General features: G+C 37.6%; 1 protein-coding gene across 1 annotated transcript in view; it reads right to left on the bottom strand.

The window, feature by feature from the left end:
* Znf654 (zinc finger protein 654) overlaps nucleotides 1-21996 on the bottom strand; it is a 51636-nt gene that overhangs the window by 23050 nt on the left and 6590 nt on the right. Inside the window, exon 2 of the mRNA XM_059276802.1 lies at nucleotides 7073-7218. Within this exon, the coding sequence (XP_059132785.1) occupies nucleotides 7073-7218 (146 nt within the window). The remainder of the gene's footprint in view (nucleotides 1-7072; nucleotides 7219-21996) is intronic.

Here is a 21996-nt window from a genome sequence, read left to right as displayed (position 1 = left end):
ACCCAGGGCCATCTAAAAGCACTATACTTATTCATAACAAGTAACTCTTCCTATTTTAAAATTGATTATAGCAATTCATTCATATCTCCAGGCTTCATGTGTAATTCTAATTTGATCTTTCTACATCTGCAGCTAATTCTTCTACTGGAGTCTTGAACCTTTCAAAAGTTATCCATGAAGGTTAGAATCAACTTTCCCATACATATTCTTTCTCTCTCTCTCTCTCTCTCTCTCTCTCTCTCTCTCTCTCTCTCTCTCTCTCTCTCCATGAACTACAAGTGTTTGTTTCATTGCAACCTAAAATGATGAACCATTTCCAGAAGGTTTATAATATAATTTGCTCAGATCCATCAGGGGATCACTACCTAAGATAAGTATCACCTTACAAAATAAAATTCTCGAATAATAAGACATGAAAGTTTAAGTTACTGCTCATTGAAAAATAGATATATAAGCATTAAAATAACATTAATCTCATTGTAAACCTTCATCTGAGCAAACAGGTCCATTGACTGCAAACAGTATACTTGGAAAGGAATCTTTCTCATTAAGCAGTAGGTCTCCAAACTGGACTAAAATATTCATCAAGCCATGTTGTAAACAGACGTGCCATCATTCAGGCATTGTTCTACTGGTAGAGCTTGGTAGATACTTGGTAGAATCCTTAAAGACCCTAGATTTTTCAGAAATGATAGACAGGCTTCAACACAGAGTCACCAGCCATATTAGTTATTTTAAGAGTCAGCTTGGCTTGGTACAAACTTCTTTAGCTGTTTGAACCTCACGGTTGAGCTTCTTTAAACTTTTTTTCTTGTTTTTTTTTTTTTTTTTTTTTTTTTTTTTTTTTTTTTTGTAGTGGTATTTGCTCCGCCCATGACCATGGGCTATAAGGCCCAAAGGAGGCAGTGCTTCCCGCTGTTGTATGAGACCTCTTATAAGGAGTTGGAGAAGGGTCAGGTGACTCACAAGGCATTGGTTCTGAACCACTGCCAGAAGCAAACAGCAGGAAGCACCGCCTCCTTTGCCCCACCCCCCCCATACCCTAAGGTCATGGGCAGAGCAAATACCACTACACTTATTCCTTTTCACTCAAAAAATGTTTACATGATCCTGCGTGTAGAGGTATACAAATCATTTATTGATAATAATCAGAAAAAAACACTGTAAAATAATTCATTATACATTTAATTTTACCACTTACTAAAGATGAAAGCAAATTTCCATACACGTTCTTTACTGTTACATAGAAAATTATATATTGGTTGAATATTTTATAATGTAAGACATAGAATATGTTGTATTCTTCAGAGTTGACTGATATTTTGGTTTTATAATCATCAATGTTGAGAATGCTCCTTAATAAAAATACATAGTACAAAATGACAGAAGTATGTTTGGGGCCTTTCAGAAATTGCCTTCAATCCTGTCCTAATCCCAAACCCAAATTCATTTATCATTTCTCTGTAAGATTCAAACCACCTCTCAAATAGCAACTATTATAGTCAAAAATTCTAACACAATACAATACAATACAAAGATATACTAATTTGATACTTAACATGCTGAGGAAGGGTGGGAAACTATTTAAAGTCTTTTTTTCTAGAATTCTATCATTATGTTTCTCTAAGTAGAAAATTTTGTACATATAGTAAAAATGCTTCAATTTATTACATCAGTATTTTTTATTCTGAGCCAAGGTGTTGGAGGCCGTATTTGCTGGTACTGCATAAAGTGATAGCACAGTCAGTAAGCAGTAAGTACAACATATGCATGTTGTGTGTTCAGAACCAAGGCTGAAGTGAAGCTGTATGATGTAACACAGGTGAACAGTACCAGAAATACCTTGAATTCATCACACACTGAACTTGAATTAAGTTTTCATCATTTCATGTTTACAAACTTCAATGTTTTCAATTTTTTCACAACCCTCCCATTAAGTTACCAACCCTGTGTGGTCACAGCATAGTTTCAGAAACTATCCCCTAGACAGCATTATCTTCTAATGGATGGCTATTCCATCTACACTGAAAATCTGTTTAGCTTAACTACTATACTAAACAGCACGGCTTCATGTAAAAATCTTCCAATAGATGGGCAACATGCTTGAACAGGCTACAGATTTCAGCACAGAAATGCGCAATATACTATTCAAAGTTAGATGCTAGAAACTAAAACCACAGTGTCATTCTCAATGGTTAGTGTTTTTGATGAGTTCATTAGTACATTTGATACAGCTGGGAATGAAAAAGGGGCTGGAAATGTAGTTTAAGCAAAGCCCTGGATTTTTATTATGTTTTAAGTGCAAAATGCACAAAATATAAAATAAATATCAAAATTACAGATATAAAAATGCCAGTCATACTAGTGCCAACTAGTATGAAACACTCAATTTCTAACTATGAACAAGATAATACATACAGGTTTGTTTAATATTGTCTTTAGGTACAACAAATACTGAAAAAAAAATATTCTAGTGCAATAGTAAATAAAGAACAATGCGCCAGGCAGTGGTGGTGCAGGCCTTTAATCCCAGCACTCGGGAGGCAGAGGCAGGCGGATCTCTGTGAGTTCGAAGCCAGCCTGGGCTACAGAGTGAGTTCCAGGAAAGGCTCCAAAGCTACACAGAGAAACCCTGTCTTGAAAAAAATAAAAAATAATGCAAAGGGCTGGGGGTATAGCTCAGTGTTTGAGCACTTGTCTAGAAAATACAAGGCCCTGAGTTTAATCCCCAGTACCAGTGGCAATGGGGGTGGAGGGGAGCTGAGTTTAGTAAGGAAATAGAATTAAAGCCAACAATTGCCTCCAAAAGCAACAAACATTTCTTTGTCTTCAGAGGGAGAAGAAATAGGAAAGTAGAAATCTACATGATGTATAGTTCTCTCTAAAATATAATTATGGAAGAGAATACATGCAAAATTGGAAACAGTACTAAATAAGAGTTGATCAATATAATTAAAAGTTAAGACACAGTTAAGAGTGCTATTGTTGTAGAAAAGGGGTTCAGATTAGAACCTTTCCCTCTTCCTTCATGGGGCCTGCAAGATGGCTCAGTGCATAAAGGACTTACCACCAAGCCTGATGACCTGAGTTCAATCCCCAGGACCCACACCGTAGGAGAGAACACAGTACCTCAGGTGTCCTCTGACCTCCACACAAGTTACACACACACACACACACACACACACACACACACACACACTCACATACACACTGTAATTTAAAAAGAAGACAAATGTACCATCATAATTATTCTTTCTTCCTTTGATTTACAAATATTCTTTCTTCCTTTGATTTACAAATTGATTGATACTTGCATCTACATTATAGTATAAGTGAATCAAATAAAACTTGGTTGCAATATAATAGAAAACCAAGTTTGAAATATAGTGCAATAAAGTAAAATAATCAAAAAGGATTGGTGATCTACCATTACACATGTGGTACAGCCCCAAAATGTCTAATTGTTCTGAATGAGAAGCTAATCATACATACATACTGCAACTTGACATACTAAGATATACATGGGTATATGCTTTTTTTTTTTTTTTGGCCACTATACATATGGATGCTACTAGTTTAACCAGTCCACTCCTCTGGTAATATCTGTGGACCTGATGTCTATCAGGCAAATACTTAACAACATCCTATTTGCTCATCTCAGTCTGGTATGCTAAAATCCATAAACATTCTTTCCTTGGTGAAAAAAAAATACTGGGAAAGCAACATTAATATGTGAATTTTATATAAAACTGGTAGCTATCTGTTCTCAGTTTCATATGCCATTGTGTTTTATCTATGAAAGTTAGAAATTACAGCTATACTCATAGATAGGTGCCTTGTCCAGTCATCATCATAGAGGCATCTTCCAACAGCAGATGGGAATGGGTGCAGAGATCCAGAGCCACATATTATGCAGAGAGAGTCTAAAGTGGAGGTCTCCATAGGAGTCACACAGAAGAGGGGGAGTAAAGACTGTAAGAGTCAGAGGGGATAGATGGCACCAGGAGAACATGGCTCCCAGAGACTGAAGCAGCAAGCACAGGGCCTTCAGGAGTCTGCACCATGTCCTTTGCATATATGTTATGGGTGTTGGCTTGGTGTTTATGTGGGACTCCTAACAGTGAGCAGGTAGATCTCTGACTCCTTTGCCTGCTCTTGAGACTCTTTTCCTCCTACTGGGATGCCTTGTCCAGTCTCAATATGAGGGCTTTCACCTTATCTTATTGTATATTGTTTTGTCCTGTTTGGCCATTATGGCTAGGAGGCCTGTTCTTTTCTGAAGGGAAATGGAGGGGGAATGGATCTGAGGTAGAGGGGAAGTGGAGAGGGGCTAGGAGGAGTGGAGGGAGGGGAAACTGTGGTTGGGGTGTACTGTATGAGAGAAGAATCTATTTTCAATAAAAGGAAGGGAGGGAGAGACGGAGGGAGGGAGGGAGAGAGGAAAGGAAGGAAGAAATTGTTTAATCAATTTACAAGAGAAGAGAAAAAGACTAGATAGTCATAACTAGCTACTTGAAATTTGCAAGTCTCTAAACTTCTCGATCCTCAGTTTCTTTATCTATCAAGAATGAATTTTTGCAGTATACTTTAATTTTATGTATATGTGTGTGTGTGTGTGTATATATATATATATATATATATATATATATATACACTTTCATTTCTTTATAAAATACAGCTTACAAAGGAAGCAAACCCCAGTAAAGCCAGACATATTGTAGCTGCTGATTTAAAGTAAGTTTCTGCATGGCTCTTCATTTCCAAAACATTTGAAAAATACTCCTGTAAATAAAGACAGAATTCGTTTTCATTCTCTGTGAAGATCCCTTAAGGCTATAATTCAACTGTGCAGCCTAGAGATGGCCTGTCTTCCTATAGGCATAATCATGTTAATAGAGAATTTTGTAAAGATGGGCATATATAAATTACAGTAGCTTTCATATTTATATATAGCATATATGCATATAATTACATGCATATAAAGCAGAGTCTTAAAACATATATATATATATCTTTTCAATTGAATAAAAGTTATACATACATGATATAAACTATGAAACAGAAGTCTTCAAACAGAAACTAAGTATAATGAATTCTATGAATATTCTGACTTTCTGTATAGGTACTTTATGTGGCTATGGGAGCATCTTCTGCTGCTCCATCTAGCTATTCCTCATGTTCTTTCAGAAGTCTGTAAGTGTTAACTCAACCAGAAGATTTCCCATAGCATCCAATACCAGGTAAAACCTTTGCTATGCCCCTTCATTATACACTGCAATTATCTCAAAATTACAATTACATAATAGTATAACTGGTGATTTAGTATCTCTAAACTCTCTGCCAGATTTTTAAGAATAAGACTTACTTGTTTCCAACTCTGGCCTAAGAAAAAAACACAGAGCTTTACAGGAAATAAAAAATAGTTATGGACTTCTATAATTTTCTGGTTATTTTAGAAAAATAAAATACCATCATCACAAACTTATTACTATTTTAATGGAACAACCATTTTGCTGTTTCCCTATTTTTCTTCTAGTATGGAAAATACAGCTCTCTTTTCTATTACAGTAAATTCCAATAATAAACTTTTCCTTTTAAAACACAGCACAACTTAATAAGCAGTTCAAATAACTAATTCTTTCACCCAGCATTCTCTATCTTACATAACATTTAATTTTTGTTTTTTGAGAGAGGGTTTTATGTAACCTATGCTGGCCTCAAACTCCCTATATAGGCAGCGATGATCTTCAACTTCTGATTCTCCTGCCTCTATAAGATACATGTTAGGATTGCAGACTAGTGTAATCACACCCAGGGCACATAGTTTAAGATTTGATTCTTAAACTATTGTATTTTATCTGAGCAGCAGTAAATATGCTATCAAACAATAAAATAAAAATCACTATATAACATTTAAATAATGGGAAAGGGAGACTCAAATAGGGAGTGGAATAAATACAGGAGGGAGGATATAATAACAGTAGGGATGTCTTAAAAAATCATACTATCTATCTAAGAAAACTATAATATACTTTAAGTCTTTGTATAAATATGAATAGTTTAAATGAAGTTTTCTCATATGGGCTGACAATGCTCCCTCCAAGAGCCCAAGACCACCTAATAAAAAACCTCAATACTATTCTAGTTAGGAAAGCTCAAAGTGATGACTGACTCCTTTCTATATATGAGTACGAGTTGTTGGTCAGGGTTGTCCAAGACACTCCTCAAACATCAGAGAATATTGCTATTGTCCTTGGTCACCTCAGAAGTAGAATAGAAGTTTCTATTTCTGAAGACCACCATGCACTTCAGACACATGGCTCAAAGGCTCCCTGAGCTTGAAAGGATTTGAGTGTTTCTTCCCTGAGGATCAGCTTTCATATTAACAGAAGGTGCCATGTAAGCTTCCAAAGGAGGGAAATCAACCAACAGTCCTAACCCCACTATGATGCCTATGAACCACATCAACAACCAGCACAGCACGATAATCCTAAGGGTGCATTAGCAGTACACATACCTTGGTGGTAACTAATAGCTCTCTAATTGGCCTCATGACCAACTCAACAAGAGGGAAATCATGCTTAGTAATGAACACCCAGCCAACAACTCAGGGTAAGTGAAATCATGGATCTTGAAGGAGAACCTTCAACTACTACTCTACTTAAAGCAGCTAATTCCTAGCACAAAGCCCAGTGTATAACTTTAACTCAATGTTACCCACAAGCATTTTTTAAAACCAGGAGTTTCCTAACCTCTTTTTGGAAGGTTTTAAGGTCCCTCTCTGCTTATTACCATGGCCTCAATTACCATACTCTGAGACTTACCGTTAGAATTTTCCAAGGCCACGTGGAGAATTAAAACCCAGAAGAATGTGTGTACCACAAATCCACTTCACCCCAATAAAAGTAAAATCGTTCTTAAATGTTGAAAATTAAAACAAAATAACTGAAGTGAAAAATGGTAATTTCTTTTTGAAGTAAGACATTAGGAAAGGTTCTTTCCTCAGAAGAAACACCAAAAGCCAATATATCAAAGCGAAAAACTGAGTGGATAAGAAGTAAAGAATACTTACACAGCAAGACTACTCAAAACATACTGCACGTGCTCACATTCATCTGGGAAGGATGCGCTGGCTGAGGTGAAACAGCAAAGTGCAGTCTGAAGAACCTGAAGCTGTGGCAAAGGGACCTGCCATCGTCCAGCATAATCTTCAACCACCTTATAGAGAAGTGATTTAAAAGCACATTATTATGGAGAATGGTGCCAACTTGAAGTTTTCGATTGCAGACTAAACGTAAAAGATATGCAGAAACACTAGCTCTGTGTGAACACAAATGCCTGAGAAGGAAGGAAAAGCATCCTATATTGTTTAGCTCATGGTATAAATCTGAAAACAAAATCAACTGTCTTTGAAAGTGGAAAAGAAATGCATTAAATGAATATATTCATCGACTTAACAAAAGATAATAAATTTGCACAAGAAAGAAGGAAATTAAGTAAAATCATATTATAAGAATGTATTCCATTCAAAAGGAAAGAAAAGACATCAAAACTAGTTTCTAACAGAAATCAAATAGCTACACATAAAAGTTGGAAACAAACTCCAGATTTAGCACTATCATTATCAAATATACTTCTTAAAGCATTTCAACTTAAAAAATAATTTTCACATGAAAATATTCAACTAAAATCTAATATATGAAATAAAAGACTTCAGTAAATCATGAAATATTAAAATATTGATTAGATATTAGGCCTGTCTCACAGGAGGGGCTTTATACCTGGTACAGTAAACCGGTCAAAAGCCCATGACTGGGAAGAACATAGGCCTTAGTGGGGAAAACCTACTGCTTTTTTTTGGCGGGGGGAGCGGGTTTCTAAATACTTGTGTGTATACCCACAAAACAGAAGCACAAAAGTAGTTGAACTATATCAGCCTCCCCAGTCCACAGTGTGGGACCGTGGAAGTAGAGGGGGAAGAAAGATGTGAGAGCCAATGGATAGGAAGGAGAGCAGAAACGATGCCTTCTGGAGATGACATGGATGTTACACACAGCAGCTATGGTTTCCTACACAGGACCTATACATGATCCAACATGGGTAGGAGAGGGGCTCCCAAGGTCCCTAGTGAAGACTTGTTGGCAGCTGGTGGCTGCTGAGGGATGGAGAGTCACCCTCCTTGGAGTACTTGGCTACTGGGAGGTTGCCCATGCCCCATTTATAGTCCCACATCATGTATATAGGTAACACTAATTGGACTCAGAGAGTTATTAATAATAATTTTTAAAGGATGACATAAAAGTGAGAGGGAGACTAGGTCGTATGCACTTGAGGGAGTTATAAATGGAGAGTGGTAGATGTGTTATAATCACACTGTATAAATATATGAACTCAAAAAAACAAAAACACTTTTTTGAAAAAGTAAAGACAAAGTTGTGTGGTGATGGTATGTATCTTTAATCCCATCACCTGGGAGACAGAAGCAGGCAGATCTCTATGAGTTCAAAGCCAGCCTGGTCTACAGAGTGAGTTCCAGGACAGTCAGGGCTACACAGAGAAACTCTGTCTCAAAAAAAAAGGAAGAAGGAAAGGAAAAAAAACAAAAAGACTACACCACACTATCTCCACACTAACAAGCAACTTTGGTTTGAGGTAACTGCCATTGAAACACTGTAAATAACTCTTTGAACTAAGATATTTGCAACATTTAAAATTAGCTGTGATTTCATATTTTAAATATTCTGTTAAACTTCATTCTGCTAGTTTACACAAATAATATGCAGCAGTTTCCAGTTAGCTTTTTTATTTTTAAAAGGTAACTTTATCCAGATGCAATCAATTTTTTCTTACATTCCCACAATATAAAAATATTTTTGTTTTTTATCTATACTTTGTATAAAGTAAGGACCAACTTTCTTCTTTTTCACTTCTGTAGCCAACACTTTCTATGTACTCAGGAAAGAGCTAGAAAGCGTGTACCGAAAGCTATATACTAGAAAGCTAATGAAAAAGAGAAGGGTAAACACCAAAACAGCAGTCAGAATTCTCATACTCTACTTTTGTTGTACTTTCAAACTCTGGATAGTATGACTCTTTTTCACTACATTCTTGCCTATAAAATATGAACTTAGTCCTTCTCAAAATATACCATAGTGAAGACAAATTCCAACTCCTCCCAAAAAAGTCACTTAGTGGGGTGATGTCTGCAATGATTAGTGAGATCCAACAGCTGTAGGCTGTTGTTGGTTGTTTTTGCTCTATTGGGGGGGGGGGGGGCCTGCCACCCAACTCCCAAATAAATCACACACAAAGACTTATTCTTAATTATGAATGCCCGGCCTTATCTTGGCTTGTTTCTTGCCAGTTTTTCCTATCTTAAATTATCTTGTCTACCTTTTTTGTCTGAGCTTTTTCCTTTTCTTACTTCTGTATATCTTACTTTCACTCTAACTCCATGGATGGCTGGGTGGCTGGGTGGCTGGTCCCTGATGTCCTCCTCTCTTGTGTTTTCTTGCTCCTTCTCTCCTCCCAGATTTCTCCTTCTATTTATTCTCTATGTCTGCCAGGCCCACCTACCCTTTCTCCTGCCTCACTATTGACCTTTCAGCTCTTTATTAGACTATCAGGTGTTTTAGACAGGCACAGTAACACAGCTTCACAGAGTTAAACAAATGCAATATAAAAGAATGCAACACATCTCTGCATCATTAAGACAAATGATCCAGAGCACAAACAAATGTAACACATCATGAAATAATATTCTACAACAGTAGGCCAAGGTTATCTGTACAGGTTTTTTTCCATGTTCCTCCTCAAGTTCTCTACATTCATTGTACATGAGGCAGGTCAGGGCACCTAAATGGAGGTCGGCGTAAAGATCTGGCTTTCCTATTATAAATAGTAAAGGTTTTACATCAATTGTGATGCCAATTTTCATTTGTTACCCAAACTAAGGGAGAGAGTAACATATTGTTTGCTTCATAAATTCTCAGATTGGTGCCTGGAATACAAATATATGCACAATTTAAGATTAAATTAAAATGAAAGCTAAAATAAATCCTAACTCTTGATACCAGGTTTGCTCAGTCTCCAGATGAATTAAATTTTACAAGAGATGATACACTTATATTCATAGTGAAAGAATTAAAGAAAAGTAAGAAGGCATGCTTACTAAGATGGGGAAAAACCCGGACTTCCTTACAGAGTATACTAGAGAGTATACTAAGTCTAGAGAGAGAAAGAGAGAACAAGGAATATATACACCACACCCAACTGTTCTCAAAGATGGAATTAGGGAGGAACAAAACACTAGTTGCTACCCATTAGGAAGATGATTTCAAAGGTACCTAATAACTCAGTGATGATTTCACTGATGATTTCAAAGGTATGTAACTGAGGAAACGAAGCTAACTATAGGACAGAAATCTCAAAACTGAGTCAGAGCGGAAATCCAACTATGATAAAGTGGTCTTTTAAAAACTGATAGAAAACTGATAATAAAAGAATGTAGAAAATCTCACCTTGAACACTGAGAAATCTATAAAAGTAACATAAAATGTGTATAGTTCTGACAGGTAGCAAAGAGAGATTCTATTAAATCACCTGAGCATTTCAAGCACATTTTGAGTTAATAGTTAATACCAATGGCAATTATATAATCAGCATAGTGTCACAAGGAAAGGCCTAGGGAGAAGAAAAGCAACAATGAAGAGAAAGTAGATCTGCTTTAGCCAATAAGATTTTCATAAGTAAAGAAGATAAGAGTGAGTAAATTTTGTTTGATCCTGAAGATGTCTTGACTCAAACTCCTTGACATTTTAGTCTCTTGGCATCACAGAAGTATGAGACAGTGGGAGGAGTAAAATGCAAAGAGAAAGGAAAAGGAAGAAGGGAGGGAGGCAGGGAGGGGGAGAGGCTGGCCAATTCACAAGTAGTCTAAAAAGTACAAACAAAACTCAGTGACGTTTATTGAAGTGAAGCATCCTATACCTACTACCGTTCACAGAAATGTGACAAAGGGGATGTTTATCCTGCCAATAAAGTTAAATTATGTAGGACTTAGAACAATTAAAAGAAAAGTAGACAAAAAATTGAAAGGAATATATAGAATAGACAAGGTCAGTATACTGTTCTTGCAAGAACCCAAGTTCAGTTCCCAGAACCCACACTGGGTAGCTCATAACCTGTAGCTCCAGCTCCAGGAGATCCTACAGCCTCCTCTGACTTCTGTGGGTACTTGCACTCACACGCACATATCCACAAACTGAAACACAATTAGAAATAAAACAATGGGGGCGGGGGTTCTTAAAAAAAGGCACTCCTTCATTAGATTCCAAAAAAAAAAAAAAAAATACTTCAAAAACATCTAAAAGAACTTCATGTTTTGGTTATTATGTAAGTGATGTGAACATGGAGCAGAAGACTGCTTTCATGATTTAGTTCAGTAAGTTTGAAAATGTCAGGATGCAGCGACAACCCAGGTAACCAAGTGCTAAAAGTGTCTTAGCACCAGGCTGAAAACAGACACGAGGCCGGACACTGGGCGACTGGAGGACAAGAGCTGCACCTGCACAGTACGTGCTGTGTTCCACGCACACACCACACTTACTCTAGCAAAAAGTACCAGGACCCCACCGAAAAACTATGATTAAAGTCCTTAGTATGCCCTCCTGCTAATGTAGGAAACACCAATTAAGACCTCGTACCTGTGGTTGTAAACCACTGAGTTCGTAGAAGTTGTAAAGGAAAAATTCAAACTACTTGCAGGAATGTAAAAATGTTTGGGATAAGAAATCTCTGCTCAAAAGGAACATACACACACACACACACACACACACACACACACACACATATATATATATATACACACATACACACACACACACACACACACACACACACACACACAGTGGCATAAACCACTTGGTGAAGCTTTTGACTACAATTTAAATGCAAATAGAGGAGAGAGAGCTCAGTCAGGAAAAGGCCTGCCACCCAGGCATGAGGACCTGAGTTCAGATCCCTAAACTCACATGCAAACTGGGCACAGCAGCATGAGTCTGTAGCCTTAGTGAGTGACAAATCCATGTCCAGTGCTCTCTACCAACTCTCTCAGCCAGCCTGAGTTCCAGCTTCAGTAAGACCCTGTTTTAAATTATAGTGGAGCTAGGCATAATGGTGCACACTTTAGTCCCAACACTCAGGAGGCTGACAGTCTGATTTCAGTGAGTTGTGAGGCCAATCTGGTCTACAGACAGAGTTCTAATACAGCCAGAGCTACATAGAGAGATCTTGTATTTTAAAAGAAAAGAAAAACTGCCGGGCAGTGGTGGCACATGACTTTAATCTCAGCACTCGAGAGGCAGAGACAAGCGGATCTCTGTAAATTCGAGACCAGCCTGGTCTACAGAGAGAGTTCCAGGACAGGCTCCAAAGCTACACAGAAAAACCCTGTCTGTGGGGCGGGGGTGGGGTGGGGGTGGGGGGATTAAGGTGGAGCAACATTAAGACACCTGAAGTTGGCCTCTGCCCCCCCACATGATGTGCACATACATGCAAGTAAATAAACATTATGGTTTCAAATAGTTGATAACAATGACTGCTAAAGCTGCAAACAAACTTACTTACTTCATATAGTTTTTGATCTGTTTTGATTTGGATACAAAGTATCTCCCAAAGCCTCATGTGCTGAAATTACAAGAGTCTTGACCTAATAAATGCATTAATCCACTAAGTTTCATAATTTGATGGCATTATTGAAGGTTATCAAATTTTTCAGAGGTGGGGCCTAGGTGGAGAAAATAGGTCATTGGAGGCATGTTGTTAATGATTGTATCTTGTCATTGGCTCCTCCCACCTGCTCAGCTTCCTGGCTACCATGAATTGAGCTCTGTTCCACCAATCCTCATCTCAGGCCCAAGCAATATGGCCAGCCAACCATGGTCTGAAATCTCTGGTAACAGGAGACAATTCAATTAAACAAACTGATACGTTAATCAGTAGATTAAATTTGATACATTTAATCAGTTAAACCAAAGCTATTCAACCCCCAAATTAAAACCTGAAAGGAAGTTTAAACTTAACAAGTGATCATAGTGGGCAGTGTTAGCTTGGTGATAGAACAAAAGCTTGGGCCAGGTGGTGATGGCGCACGCCTTTAATCCCAGCACTTGGGAGGCAGAGCCAGGCAGATCTCTGTGAGTTCCAGGCCAGCTTGGACCACAGAGTGAGTTCCAGGAAAGGATCCAAAGCTACACAGAGAAACCCTGTCTTGGAAAACCAAAAAAAAAAAAAAAAAGCTCGGTAAATGCAGGGTCTGGGATTGACCGACCCTTAGTCCCACAAGGGGGCAGCCAAAGGAAAATGCAACCAATTTGACTGGGTATAATGGTAACTCCTACAGAACCTGAGCACTAGTGAAGGAAAGAAAACAAGTTCTGCATTTCAATAGACACATCAGCTACTTTAAACTTCATTGTTCTTACACCAGGAAGAACATCCTCAAATTAATAAATATGTTACCGTACCTACATGATACATTATCGCTAGATGATAAACAATTTCTGGTCTTTCTTAAAAGAATATACTAATAGTTGAAACAGGAATATATTAACTCTCTGAGCCAGCAAATCATCTGACTCATTCCATTTCTTACTTGTTTCTTCTACTGTTTATTAACAGCATATCTCCAGGTATTCAGATTAGAACCTGGTGGAATTTCAAGAAATTCTTTTGGGCATCTTCTCCTCATTCACAAAATGCTAATGTTTCTAGTAACTGTCCTCTCACTCCATTCACTCTCACTAATCTGTCCGGTCTTCAATCATTTGTTTTCTAGCTACTCAACAACGGTACCCTTTTTTGGGTAGGCTTTCATACTTTACCTTCTCTAATATATCTTAAAACATTTAAGGTTCCCAAAAAGATGGCTTTGCTTTAATCTCTGTGCATACTGTTCCATATAATTCAAACTCCTAAGCCAAGTTCTAGATGAATTCATCTTTCCAGTCTGATGCTGTAAGTCTTAGAGTCCATTGAGGATAGATTCCTCCCTCAAAGTAAGCTTTGCATTGTACTTCCTGTTTCCCTGGTAACTCTAAAAAGGTAAACATATCAGCTTTGCCACTCTTGGGCCTCCTGGTCAAAAGAATAAAATAACTCAGGCCCTGGGTAGAGACCATGACATTCTGATCTGTTCTAAAGATTAGAACATTATATAGTATTGTCTCTTTAAAGAGGCAATCCAGCTAAGCCTGTCAATCACCTGGCCAGGAGTCCATGCCACAGGAAATTTGATTTACTTGAAAAAAATGCTAAGAGGAGGAGAGGAAAAAGCATACCTATTCCCTTTTCTTCTGTATCTTCTTTCAGACAGTGATCACTCCCTAGATGTGTTAACCCTAACTCTCTGGGCTGTTTCCCTGTCTCTGAAGTGTCTACCTTTCTGCCAGGCAGCTGTTTACCAGCCTTCCCTGCTGAACATGCCAGCTTTCAGACTCTTTAACTCAAGTAGCATGGCTTTCTTCTTCCTCCTCTCCATCTCCCTCCTTCCAAAACTGCTGAGATTTACAGCTTGTGTGTGTTGGTTTTTTTCCTCTAAATTGCTGATCAAATTGTTCTTAGGCTTTCCATTCTTTAACTGAATTCTTTGACTAGCAAGACCCAGTTCACACTAGTCCACATAAGAATATGGACATCTTATCATGAAAAGCATGCGTACCTAGACTCTGGTTCCAGTTTCAATGTACATTCAATGGAATGTAAAGTAATGAATGCATATCTGCTCTTTTTATAAACACAGGATGGCACACATGAAACTCAAGTAATAATTTTTTAAGCATTGCTTTTAATATTCTCATAATTGTTGTCTACTTAATCTTTAGACCTTGTTCCCACCTTGATTACAAGTTATACACATATATTTCTTTATTTAATTTGAACAACATTTGAGAAAAAAATTATCCAGCATTAATTTACCCACCTATAACCACTACTAACACCTTGCTATACTTCTGTATATATCTATGTGTCTTAAGACTAGGTGCTTACTCAGGCATGGTGGAGCACACCTTAATCCCAGCACTCAAAGAGTAGAGGCAGGTAGACCTCTGTGAATTTGAGGCCAGCCTGGCCTATGAAGTAAGTTCCAGGATAGCCAGGGCTACATAATAAAGAAATAAAGAAATCCTGTCTCAAAAAAAAAAAAAAAGAAGAAGAAGAAGAAGGGAGGGAGGGAGGGAAGAAGGAAGGAAGGAAGGAAGGAAGGAAGGAAGGAAGGAAGGAAGGAAGGAAACATGCTTTACCTCTCTAAACCTCAGCTGCATAAAATAAACATAAAAATAGTGCTTAACAGGGGTGGTGGTGGTGCACGCCTTCAATCCCAGCACTCAGGAGGCAGAGGCAGGCGATCTCTGAGTTCCAGGCCAACCTGGTGTACAGAGTGAGTTCCAGGCCAACCTGGCGTACAGAGTGAGTTCCAGGACAACCATGGCTACACAGAGAAAACTTTTCTTGAAAAACCAAAAATAAATACATAAATGAATGATGAATAAATAAGTAAAAAAAAAATAGTGCTTAATATTGTTGCAAATAATAAATAAGAACCTAAGACAGAGTGACCCTTTTTTTTTTCTTAAGACCAGCAGGTGGCTTAAGGGCTGCATACATTCTCTACCCTAGCTGCTCCCGTCGCTGGTCCTCATGAAGACAGCAGCAGAAAAGAGATGAACCCAGGCGCGACTGCCCCAATGCTGACTTGCAAACAGACAGGCAGTGTTGCTGTGCCACGCCATGGGCAGCAGAGGTTCACCACTGTGCGTGTTTGGATTACTGCTGGGGTATGTTTCTAAGGCAAGAATCTAACTTGCAAACTTCAACATAGCTCATAAAAAAAATGGAATTCTAACATTTCAATTTAAGAAGGCTCGAGACTTCAAGACATCCTCTTTCTAGTCAAATATGTCATCTCAATATTCTTTAAAATACTTCCTTTGCCCTTAAATTCCAGATGTAAATACAATAGGGATGAGCTGATTTGTATTCCCACTACAAATGAACTGTTTCATTTGATTTTTTTTTTTTTGCGTTATTGTATTTTCTAGGTTGCTACATATTAATTAAAACATCAGTTTTCTGGATAAAAATGTTTTAGGTCATGAGAGTTGAAAGAAAGTTAAAATGCATAAATTATTTTGCAAGTGTCTTAATTATGGTCCAAAAAATTATGGTGATTTTTGATCCTTCAGAGGACAATGAGAAACAATTTTACCACTATTATATACATAAAATATGTACAAATTGCCAGGTGGTGGTGGCTCACGCCTTTTATCCCAGCACTCGGGAGGCAGAGGCAGGTGGATCTCTGTGAGTTCTAGGCCAGCCTGGGCTACAGAGTGAGTTCCAGAACAGGCTCCAAAGGTACATAGAGAAATCCTGTCTCAGAAAACCAAAAAAAAAGTACAAATTTTACAAATTTATAAGTAACATCTATAATCTAGAAGATCATAGGTAATAGTTCCTAAAGGGTGCTAAACTGAAAGACAATAAAGGAAGAAAAACGCATATCCACTTTATTTAGAGTTGGTAGGGACTTTTAAGGTATTCTAAGTAGCATGGACAGATAAAACTTTCATCATTTATTAATATTTAAAATCTTCCATATTTTCCTCTTTTAAGAAGATAATAGACATAATTTCTACTGGTCTGAAATCATCACAACATTTACACTGAGACTAACTCCTGCCATAAACCACTGCTTTTGGGATACATGGGTCTTCACGTAGGTTTATAGGGGACATGGAATAAGAGTTAATTATTTTTTGTAAGAAATTTCAGAAAGCTTATGTTTTGGGTTTTGGGGCTTGGGGGTTTTTCTGTTTTATTTTGCTTTGTTTCTTTTTTTCTTTTTCCTCCCTTTTCCCTTTTTTCTCTTCCACACGGTAGTGACTGGAATGAAAGTGTTTCCCACAGGTTCCTCGGTTGGTGGTGGTGTCTGGGGAGGTTAGTCAGTCCGGCCTTGCTGAAGGAGAAGTGTCGCTGGAGGAAGGCTCTGCGAGTTAAAAGCCTGTGCCCCTTCCAGCTAGCTTGTTTTCTGCTCCTGCTTGGATCTGAAGTTGTGGTCTCTCAGCTGTCTGCTCCTGTCCCCATGCCTGCTGCTTGTTGCCATGCCTCCCAGACATGATGGAGTCTTGTCCCTCCGCAACTGTAAGCCCAAAGAAACTCTTTCTTCCATGAACTGCTTTGGGTCCTGGTGTTTTATCACAGAAACAGGGAAGTAATACAAACATTGATGAACAGCTGCAGTTTTGTTGTCTTGTGTTATTTATAAAACTGGTGTCCATGACCCTACTTCTACTCAATAATGAATTTTAAACGCTATAACATATGTCAAATGCTTGTCTCATATAGAATACAGTTTATGTGTCTACCATAGTAGCCAAAATGTACAGGCTGGTTTTTAGTAGTAAGACCAGCCAGGCTATATATAGTCTGATTATCACATACTAGCAACATAACTTGGCTAAATCATCTCTCTCTCTCTCAATCCTAGTTCTATTATCTATAAAATGAAAATAATGGCACATACCATGAAAGGCAGCAAATTAAATAAATGCATTACAATGGGTAAAGCAATTACCAAATCTCTGATACATGGATAACACTGAAAATAGGAGTAATATGTATACATACATAGAGTTCAACCTAAAAAATGTTCTGGATATTTAAAACTGCTTTAGTTTGAATATCTCTTGTAAAGTTTGTGTTCTGGAAACTTAATTTACTTTCTCATGGTGTTTGCAATGGGGCAATCATGATTGCATTAGTGGTTTTACATTCCTCCCCCCAAAAAAGAAGAGGAAACCCTAGTATACATGCTCCCTTGCTCTTGACACACAATGTTTTCCACCGAGTTTTGATTCAGTAAGAAGGCCCTAACCAGATGCCGCAGCTTCTGGTCTTGTAATGGCTAACTTCCAGAAATGAAAGAAATCTCTTGACTTTATAAATTACCTAAGTCTGTGGTAATCTATTTTAGCAACAGAAAATATACTAAGACAATATTAAGTTTTTGTTATCGTAAGTATTTTTTTAAATCATTGTCCATGCCAATCAATACAATAACATTAAATAGAATTTAGAACATTTAAACCTTATAGTAGTGAAAATACCCTGGAAATGTCAACTTTAGTAGGAGAAATATTTATTAACAAACAGAGTAGATATGTATTGGGATAGTGTTGATCAGCAATTTTCTCATAATTGAAAGATTCCTTCCTAGACTCAGGAAGTAAACAACCCTCCTAAATTCAGCAAAGCTGAAGCTTACAAGACTCCCAAGTTTATACAGACAGTTAACTTCTGCAAGAGGAGACTCTCCTAATGACTGAGCTATCTGCAAGTTATGCAGGGGTCTCCAAGGATGCAGCCTTCATGAATCATCACCATAGGGGCTAGGGGTTCAGGAATGAGTCATCCATGGTCCTGCACAAAACCCCTTATCCATACTCTGCTAAATAACCTTAATAAACTCATTAGTTGGGCAAGTTTGACTTTGGTAGAATCATTACTTTAGTCTGTCACTGGTTCCCTATCTGGAGTGAACAGACACTTTTTCATGGCTCTTCAGGAAAAGTTGACACAACAGATAATGTAGATAGACTACTACAGATTTCCACAGTATACAGAGCAATGCTCTGCACCTAAACACAAATCACTACTGACATAAGCACTTCTGTATTATTCTTTCACTTCTCTCTGTTGTTTTGTCCTACATGAAGCCAGAAAATAAGCCTGTCCACCTCTTTTCTTAAAGTTAATTAAGTGATCAATTATACAGTATGTCCCCCATTCCTGCATCTGGGAGTTATGTCCTCCTTGCCTTTACTGGGACAGATGAGCACTGATAGTGTAAGGTATAAACTAGTGCCACTCTATATCCAGTATCAATAAACTCCAATGATCCTCTGTCTATCAATTCAAACTACCTCCTCAAGCAGCTGCCATTTTAGACCTCTGTTCTCTATCTCCAGGCATCCCAACTCTCAACAAATCAAGTTTTCTGCTGTTGGTAACCACCCTATCTTCCTGAAACTTAGCTAGTTTGTCTTCTGTTCCCTGGTTTTCTCCAATAATTAACTCTCCTCAGACTTCATTTACAGAATAGTCTTCCCATGGACCATTTGATTGTGGAGTTCCTCCAAGAGCTTCAGTTGTGATTCCTCGTCTTATGAACCTCGTTGTTATTTTCTCCCTATGTGAAAATAACTGGTATCATATTATATCATATCTGGTATAAAATACCATCCACATAGCTACAAAAAACAGACTTCCCTGGCTGAGTTGTGATTTCTGGATGCCCAGCTATCTTTGAACTCAACTTAAATGGGGCAATATACTGTAAATTTCATGCTTAAACCAAAGAACTTCAGCAGAGCTCAACTTGTGTAAGAATCCAAAAACAGTCATGTCTATTAGCTCCATGTATATAACTGTACACCTCCTTCTCAAGAAGCCTTTATAAACATGTATCACCACTGACATCAATAGTTTGTCTACTACATAGATGAGGAGAGTTTTCCATTCTTTTCTGATTCACTGCTGGTTTGAAGTTGATCGTACAGCGTATTAATGTATTCAACTTTAGAATCTTATGTATCACTTTTTCTCGCATTTGTGTTGGTACTACTTACTGCTTGACCATCTCCTGAGTCCCTTACCATTACATATTAATATGCACCTAAAATGGCATTCAATCAACTAGATTATATTGACTACTAATTTACTACATACTAATTTCTTGTTTTTCTTCTGCAGTACCGGGAATTTGTCAGCTTAGCTCTCTACAGCTAAGCTCTATCTGCAGCCTTTTCTTCGTTCTCATGTTTTGTTTTCAGACAAGGTCTCACTAAGTTGCCCAGGCTAGCTTTTCAGACAAGGTCTCAACTAAGTTGCCCAGGCTAGCTTTTCAGCTCCTTCTGTAGTACACACAGGTCTCGAACTGGCAAGCCATCTACTTTAGTTGTTAGCGCCTGTATCATCAGACCCAGCTACACAAATTTCTTCAACTTGATTGAATGTGTGTGTGTGTGTGTGTGTGTGTGTGTGTGTGTGTGTGTGTTCTTAATGGTTAGGGTATAATCTGGCACATTTTGGCAAGAAAAAAAAATAGGCCAAAAACAAGAGTACAACTAATAACCTTTTTTTGACAAGACTATAAAAATTATTTAAAAACATAAAGCAATAAACTTCCGTAAAAGTATTTCCTTCTAAAATATTATTTACAAAATTAAAACTGGGGATCAAACTAAGAGCTATAAACTAATATTCTAGACAAACGATGTGTCTGTCACACAGCCGCAACCCCAGCCGGAGATAGCTTTTCAAAGCCAGGTAACTAGTGATTTGGAAGACAGTGGTAAACATGTGAAAGACTTTGGGTCAATAAATTACTTCCGTTTAGGATTTCACTGGTAAATGTAAAAAATAACCTTTACTACATTCACTTAAGCAAATTATCATTTCCCTATACCCACCCCAAAGTGGAGGTATTTCAGTCATCCTTGGGAATAAGAGAAAATTTCATTATGCTAAATGACTGCACTTGAAAATTATCTAAGCAAGAAAATAAAATAAATTTTATCCTGTAATTTCCCTTCATTTAAAAAAAGTAGGTTTTTAAGAGCTGGGCATGATGATGCACACCTTTAATCCCAGCATTTGGGAGGCAGCAAAGGCAGGTGGATCTCTGAGTTCATGGCCAACCTGGTCTCAGAGCGAGTTCCAGGACAGCCAGAGTTACACAGAGAAACCCCATCTTTAAAAAAAAAGAAAGAAAGAAAGAAAGAAAGAAAGAAAGAAAGAAAGAAAGAAAGAAAGAAAGAAAGAAAGAAAGAAAAAGAAAAAATATGAAGTAGGTTTTAATAAAGAAAATAAACAGATAAAAGGAATAATAAAATTAAGCCATAAACATATCACCAAGAGATTCCACACTTGTCTGCATGTGAGGGTTCAAAGTGAAACGCTATACACTGAAAAAAAGGTATACAACTGTCTTCAGCTTATGAATAAGGTGTATGGGAAGCAAATGAATTTAGGGTTTGGATCTAGGTCTCATCTGCAATGTATCATATGGGAATATGCAAATACTCTAAAATCTAGGGGGTAACCACCAAATTGGACTGAGGGGGATAGTGTGAGTCTAGCTCTAGAACTTAGAAGTTCTAGAGTCTAGCTCTAGAACTTAGGAGGTAGAGGGAAGGAGGTAGAGGAGGTTTTGTGATTTCAAAACACAACCTGTTCTACATAGTTTCTGGCCAACCAAGGCTACATGTTGAGACCCTGTCTCAAACAAAAGTAAATGAATAAAAATAAAATCCTAAATGAAAAACACTTCTATCTGGTCTTAAGCATCTTGGATAAGAGTTAGTCAGCCTGCTAAAACAGTTTCGCATGTGAATAAATGTTCTTTACAAACATGCCTTGAGGGAGAGGACATAGATTCCCACACCATTTGTCACTGAAGTTCTTCTCAGTAATTTGCTATTATATCATTAGCAACAATTAGACTTCACTGTGAAAGTCAACCTAAAAAGTATTAAAGAACAACATGAGACTAGTTGATTTTGTTTTGTGCTCCCTAGTTATTAATAAATAAGTAAATAGCTTTTCATGAACTTCACCTTTTATGAACACTGGAAATGTCTCTAATACTCAAATTCCTGAAAAACCATTGTTTAAAGACCACTTTTTTAAAAAGATTAAAAGGAACATGTGCATCATATAAAGTGATGCAGTAATTGATTTGTAGCTTTGAACACTCACAATACAATAGACCATAGAGTCTACTTGGTTACTGTCCATACTTGCCTTCATCTTCATTTATTCTTTTGTTTTTATTGTTTGTTTTTGTTGAGACAGGGTTTCTCTATGTAGCCCTGGCTGTTCTGTAACTCACTCTGTAGACCAGGCTGGCCTCGAACTCACAGATCTGACTACCTC

This window comes from Peromyscus eremicus, chromosome 12 (genome assembly GCF_949786415.1).
Source record: "Peromyscus eremicus chromosome 12, PerEre_H2_v1, whole genome shotgun sequence".
NCBI classification, from domain to species: domain Eukaryota; kingdom Metazoa; phylum Chordata; class Mammalia; order Rodentia; family Cricetidae; genus Peromyscus; species Peromyscus eremicus.
Note: the sequence above shows the minus strand (reverse complement) of the source record. Positions and strands in the feature narration are given on the sequence as shown.